General features: G+C 57.7%; 1 protein-coding gene across 1 annotated transcript in view; it reads right to left on the bottom strand.

Annotated features, from left to right (window-relative positions):
* Positions 1-5,264: 5,264 nt before the first annotated feature.
* Positions 5,265-6,771, bottom strand: part of GRWD1 (glutamate-rich WD repeat containing 1) — a 7,651-nt gene continuing 6,144 nt past the window's right edge. Inside the window, exons 7-8 of the mRNA XM_015567974.1 lie at positions 6,764-6,771; positions 5,265-5,825 (exon numbers count right to left, since the gene is read on the bottom strand). Coding sequence (XP_015423460.1) covers positions 5,508-5,825; positions 6,764-6,771 — 326 coding nt within the window. The 3' untranslated portion in view covers positions 5,265-5,507. The remainder of the gene's footprint in view (positions 5,826-6,763) is intronic.

The raw sequence follows: 6,771 nt of genomic DNA, 5'->3' as shown, positions 1-6,771 counted from the left end.
GACGGCTGTAGTAATAAACCATACAAAAACCCCAGAAAATACGTGTGGAAAAGGATGTGGAGAAATCGGCACCCTCACTCGTCCAGCAGTTCCTTAAATGATTAAACATAGAGTTGCCATATGATCCAGCAACTCCACTCCTAGGTATTTCCCAAGAGAAATAAAAAAAAGTGTCCACACAACACTTGTACACAAATGTTCATAGCAGCACTGTTCACTAGAGACAAAAGATGGAAACTACCCAAATGGCCACCAGTTGATAAGTGGATAATAAAATGTGGCAGTTCCACACAACGGAATACATACTACCCAGTAGTGAAAAGAAATAAAAGTAGACACACACTACAACATGGTTGAACCTTGAAAACATTATGTTAAGTGAAAAAAGCCAATCACGAAAGACCATATATATATATTTTTTTTATTGATTTGAGAGAGGGAAACATCAATGATGAGAATCATTGATTGGCTGCCTCCTGCACGTCGTCCCCTACTGGGCATTGAGCCTGCAACCTAGGTACATGCCCTTGACCAAAACCGAACCAGGAACCCTTCAGTCCAAGGACTGACACTCTATCCACTGAGCCAAAGTGGTTAGGACAGTGGTTCTCAACCTTCCTAATGCTGCGACCCTTTAAAACAGTTCCTCATGTTGTGGTGACCCCCAACCATAAAATCATTTTCGTTGCTACTTCATCACTGTAATTTTGCTACTGTTATGGATCACAATGTAAATATCTGATAAGCAGGATGTCTTTTCATTGTTACAAATTGAACATAATTAAAGCATAGTGATTCGTCACAAAAACAATATGTAATTATATATGTGTTTTCGGATGGTCTTAGGCGTCCCCTGTGAAAGGGTCGTTCGACCCTCAAAGGGGTCGCGACCCACAGGTTGAGAACCGCTGGGTTAGGGTAAGACCACATATTTTATACTTGCATTTACATGAAATGTCCAGAATGGGCAAATTGAGAAAGTAGTCTAGTCACGCCTAGGATTGTGGAGATGGAAGGATTGGGCAGTAATAGCCAGAGGACACAGCATCTTTTTAAAAAATATATATTTTATTGATTTTTTACAGAGAGGGAGAGGGATAGAGAGTTAGAAACATCGATGGGAGAGAAACATCGATTAGCTGCCTCCTGCACACCCCCTACTGGGGATGTGCCCACAACCAAGGCACATGCCCTTGACCGGAATCGAACCTGGGACCCTTCAGTCCGCAGGCTGACGCTCTACCCACTGAGCCAAATCAGTTAGGGCACGGCATTTCTTATTGGGGAGATAAAAATGTTCTAAAATTGACCCTGGCTGGTTTGGCTCAGTGGCTAGAGCGTTGGCCTGCAGATTGAAGGGTCCCGTTTGATTCTGGTCAGGGCACATGCCCGGGTTGCAGGCTCAATCCCCAGTGGGGGGGCGTGCAGGAGGCAGCCAATCAATGATTCTCATCATTGATATTTCTCTCCTTTTAAATCAATAAAAATATATTTTTTAAAATGTTCTAAAATCAATTGTGGTAATGATTACACGACTGTGAATGTACTAAAAACCCTGGAATTGTACACTTTAATGTGTGAGTTGTATGGTACGTGAATTATATTTCAATGAACCTGTTACAAAAACACACATACACACAAAACAAACAAACCCAGGCTCCCCCCGACTCTCAGACCTTGGGCAAGTCTTTGTGAGCCTCAGTTTCCTCAGCTGTAAAATGGGGAAACCACTTCTTCGTCAAGGTCAGGAAGGGCTTCCAGTCATATAGACCCAGGGCCCAATCCTGGCTCAGTTGCTGACCCACTATGTGCCCTGAGACAACGGACTTCCTTTCCTGGAGGCTTAATTTACTCATCAGTGGGATGGGGATAAAAACCCACCGCCTTGAAAGGAAGAAGGATCCAGAAGAAAGACCTTGGGCTTTTGAATGAATCCAGCTCTGCCATTTACTAGCTGGAGGACTGGTGGGGATTCACATCCCTTCCTGAGCCTCAGTTTCCTAATCTGTGAAATGGAGAGAATCTCATCAGCTAGGCAGTGTGGAGAGGAGGGGGGAAGGGGCTGGACCTGCAGACCTCATCACCCTCCAACCTCTGGCACGCTGGTGGCAGGGACCTCTATGGACCAGGGGTGAAATATCTGGCAGATCGGTTCCATCAGTATGTACCAAGCACATGTGCCCGTGCCAGGCTCTGGGATCTTGATGGGCTTCCGGGCGGGACTGGGGGCACTCAGTTTAGAGAGGGCTGTCAGTCAATGTCAAGTTCAATACCAAAGGGTTCTCCTTCCTTCCCCCAGGCCTCCAGCTCTGCACCTGCTGCCCGTGTCCACCTGGATGGACAGCCCTGCACCTGAGCTTCATTTCACCCACTCCAGAGGCAGGGCGGAGGCTCAGGTGGGTGCCCTGGGCCTGGCTGCGTCCCGCACCCAGGCTGTATCCCAACTCGCTTTCACCCATCATTACTCTGGCTGTGAAGAGATGGTTTGCCAAAAACGGGAAACTGAGGCTAGTCCCTGAAGAGGCAGTTTAAGGTCAGGATCCAGGTTCTGACCTAGACATGTCGTCCTCCCCTGCCTGGAAGTCCCCACTATGGACTGAGTGCCACAGATGACAGGGCCTCCCACCGCCCCAGCACCCGCCCCAGCCGGGGCCTCCTCACGCCCACGCACCTGTCTCTACCCGCAACCCTGGGGACTTTGCTTTTCTCAGGCAACAGCCACGGGTCCGTCCCTTGGCTCAGGTCCCTCCCACCCGGGCCCTTGGGTGCCGGAGCAGGAACCTCGGGGTACGGGCCCTTATCATAGGCAGGTCTGAGCACCTGCCTGTGCTGGGCCGCAGGATGAGCTCCTTGGGTGTCCCCGCCCACCCTCTGGGCTCCACTGGGCCCCACCGCTCACCTTCTGTTCAGGAAGCTGGGAGGTCAGGGTCCCTGCTCTGGGCCACAGGCTGAGACCCGGCCAGACCCAGGTAGTGCGAGGGTGGGTGGCAGTTTGGGTTCTGAGCCTTCCCAACCCAGGACTCTGCCTCCCAAGTAAATCGAGGCCCACACTCAGCCCAAGGCCAACACGACCGAGTCCGTTTCCCAGGCAGACGGGGCAGGGGCTTCCCCTCCTGCCTGCACCCATGGCCCAGCTCCCATGGGTGGGTGCTCCTCGGACTCAGGGCGACCCCCTGCCCCGCAGAGCAGGCCGGAGGAAAAGGCTCCAGAGCCTCAAGTCCTCCCCGCCCCCCTCCTGACCTGCCCCAGGAGAGCAGCTTAACGTTTCCATATAAAGGAGACAAGGGGGCTTAAGGTGCCTTAACTTCGGTCAAAGTCACTGCCTAATCTGAGGCCAAGAGGCTCCGCCCAGGCCCAGCCTCCCTGCCTTCCTCCCCAAAGAAACACTGGCACACTCTTCTCTGAGAGCCCGGTATTTCCCCCACCCTCACTCCCCGCGGGGTCTGGGGGGCAGAGACTGACAGGAGGGAGTGTGGGGGCAGAGCCTGGGCAATGACAAGGGTACAGGATCGGAGATGAGCAGGAAGAGAGGGAGCCTGAGAAAGAGAGAGAACCGAGATGGGGCGGGGAGGGGTGGAGAGACCCAGAGGGACGGGCATAGGGACAGAGAGTGTGACAGGGACCCAGAGACTCAGAGGGAAGCAGACAGACAGTGGGGCGGTGGGTGGGGGACAGAGGCCCAGGGAGAGAGAACAGCAGCACAGGCAGATGAGGAGCAATTGGGGAAGTCATGGAGATCGCGTCTTAGGAAAGGGCAAGAGGGGAGATGGAAGGCAGAGACCAACGGGAGACACAGAGACGGGGCAAGAAAGAGGCTCCATTGAGATGGAGGATGTGGGGGGCGGGGGGGCGGTCAGTGAGAAAAAGCACAAAATGCCGACGGGGTCAGTCAGAGGCACCAAACTTGAAGGGAGCGATTGTTCTGGGGCTGGACCGTCACCGAGGGTAAGACTGGACCTCTCCGAGGGGGAACAGCAAGGCTGGGGTGGGGATGCTGGAGCAGATGCCCCAGCAAGCAGGGGGTGGGAGGAGGTGGGGTGCCCTCAGCCCGGGACCTCTGCATGGAGCACGTACCTGGTGGGGCGGCCCACCCCCATGCCCTCCACGGGGGGCTCCTCGGTGGGTGCTGATGGCTGCGGTCTGTCCTCAGCCCCAGGGGCCTTGTGCTGGACACCCAACCTCTGTGTCCACAGGCGGATCAGAGGCCTGGCTGAGGGGGGGACGGGGGTGGGGCCAGCTCAGAGCCGCAGAGGGGGAGCCGGGATGACAGCCAGGCAGGCGGCTGGGCTGCAGCCCAGGAAGCTGGAGAGGTGGCAGCGACACAGGAGGGGGAGGGACAGAGCCTGGGGGCCAGGAGACACGGGAAGATGGGGACATGGATGAGGGAACAAACGGGGTGAGATTAGGATAAAGGAGAGTGACTGAAGGAGAAATGGGGGGGGCCTGGTTCTCTGAGATAAAGCCTTAAAAAGTTGGGGGTCACAGGTGAGATGCCCTCCGGAGACCCGGATGGAATCCAATGTAGGGAAGGCAGCTGGGGTTGCACCCAACGGGGTGAGGGCTGGAGCAGCTGCCAGCTTCCTGCTCCTCCCCGTTTCCTCTCAGGGAAGCGGCCAGGAGGACGAGTCTCATACACCAGGCCTAGTCCTTCCTTTATTGGCTCTTAGGAGACCCCCCCCCCCGACTTTCCTCCCTCCACGGTGCCTGCCTTCAGCACAGAGGAGGGGAGAAAGCCCCCGCAGCCCCCCCGGGGAGTCCTGGCAAAACCTAATCCTCCAGGGGGGACCCACCCCTCAAGCTCGGTCCAGTCATTGCAAAGCACTGAGTTCCCTGAGGTCAAAGGGTCAAGCCAAGGGCCTCAGCTGACAAATATCCCTAGTAATTGGGGCCACACAGGCCAGGAGACGAATGGGCCGACAGCGTCCCCTGAAGTCCCCTGAAGGGGGGGGTGAGTCACCGGGCTGCACCACGTCTCTGGGTGGGTGGGGCCGCTGGAGCCAAACCCAGGGGTTTGAGAGCCGTGGTCGCCAACCGCTGGTGCTCCCGGTGGTGCTCCACAAGGTCCGGAAGGCTGGCGACCGCTGTCTCAGAGCCCATGGATCAAACCAAGTCCTGCGGCTGGAGGGTCCTCAGACCAAACCACGGCCCTTTAAAGAACAGCAAGTCAAGCAGAATCCGTCCTGGTGCCAACGGGCCGAGCGAAGTCCTTGTTTGGAGGGGGGCCGTCCGCAGATCTGAGCGAGTCCCTTCCAGGAAGCGTGCTCCCGGTGGTGCTCCACAAGGTCCGGAAGGCTGGCGACCGCTGTCTCAGAGCCCATGGATCAAACCAAGTCCTGCGGCTGGAGGGTCCTCAGACCAAACCACGGCCCTTTAAAGAACAGCAAGTCAAGCAGAATCCGTCCTGGTGCCAACAGGCTGAGCGAAGTCCTTGTTTGGAGGAGGGCCGGTCCGCAGATCTGAGCGAGTCCCTTCCAGGAAGTCAACCTCACCGTCGGCGCCCAGGCCGCTCAGACGCTGATGGTGCGGAAGACGGTGAAGCCGGACAGGGCGGTGCTGACCAGGACCCCGGGGCACTGCGGGTGCCAGTGCAGCTCCTTCAGGTCGGTCTCACCCTGGTGCACAAACAGCAGCTGCTGGGGGAGGTCCGCCAGCCCGGGGTCGGTCTCCGCCTCGCCCGCCTCGGGGTCCCGCTCCACGGCCAGGTCCCACTGTGTGATCTGGTTGTCTGCACCCGAGGCTGCGAAGACCCCGCTGTCCTGGGGGTGCCACTCGACGGAGGTCACGGGGGCCACGTGCTGCTTGAAAGTGGCCACCGGGGAGCCAGACTGTGGGGAAACAGGAGGCAGGGGCTTTGAGCACCTCAGCCGAGTCCTGGGGTACCCCAGGCAGAGCCCCAACCCTCTCCAGCCTCGGAGTTCAACCAGGTCTCCACCCTTGAGCCCCCATGAGCCCAGATTCTCGGAAAGGGACAGAGGGGGAGGTACAGCTGGTAACAATGGCCTATGTCCCAGGGGCTGCTGGGAACCCTGCTTTCACCTGCCCAGGAGCCCCTCCCAGGAAGGGGGAGTCCTCCCCACTGGTCCTATGGCCTTAAAGGGGCGGAAGCAGGGCTCCCAGGCTCCAGGAGCAGCAGACGCGAAGGACCAAGAAGCTGCTTTCCTGCCCAAAGGGGCTGACTTGGAGAAGGGTCTCCGAAGCCCCAATCATCTCGGCCCTGTGACCTGGCCATGCACCTGCCCTGGGGCTGGCATCCTTTTCTAGAAACTGCCCAGGGGTGATGCTAGAGAACCCATTACACCGGCAGGGAAAACAGATTAGGACACGGAGGCCCGGGGAGGCGCAGAGCCCTGTGAGGTGAGGCCTTTGCTCCGGGGGATCCCAGACACAGCAATGCTTCCTGCCCAGAAGCCCTCTCAGCGCGACAGTCGGCGCTGTAATCGGCGCTACAGCCAGCACGGAGCTGGGCCGTATGTCCCATCGGCTCCGGCCTCTCTATGCCTGTCTCCTCTCCGGCAGCGAGGGAGCTGGGCTCCGGAGGTCTGCCTCTCCTGTCTCTTGTCAGCTCTCCGGCGGGTGAACGGCGCTTCCACGTCAGCCCCAATCCGTCCCCCTGCTGAGCCCGGGCCCTCATCTGTCGCCCGAAGGGGCTGGCCCAGGGAAAGGCGCTCCCCGCTCTGGCGTCGAGACCACGTCAGAGGGCGGACCCACAAGTCCCAGCGGCCGTGGGAGCAGGCGCTCCTCCTGGCGCCCAGGGGGGGCGTACCTTGAACT

The sequence above is a fragment of the Myotis davidii genome, unplaced genomic scaffold, assembly GCF_000327345.1.
Source record: "Myotis davidii unplaced genomic scaffold, ASM32734v1 scaffold464, whole genome shotgun sequence".
Classification (NCBI taxonomy): domain Eukaryota; kingdom Metazoa; phylum Chordata; class Mammalia; order Chiroptera; family Vespertilionidae; genus Myotis; species Myotis davidii.
This window is presented reverse-complemented; position numbering and strand designations above follow the sequence as displayed.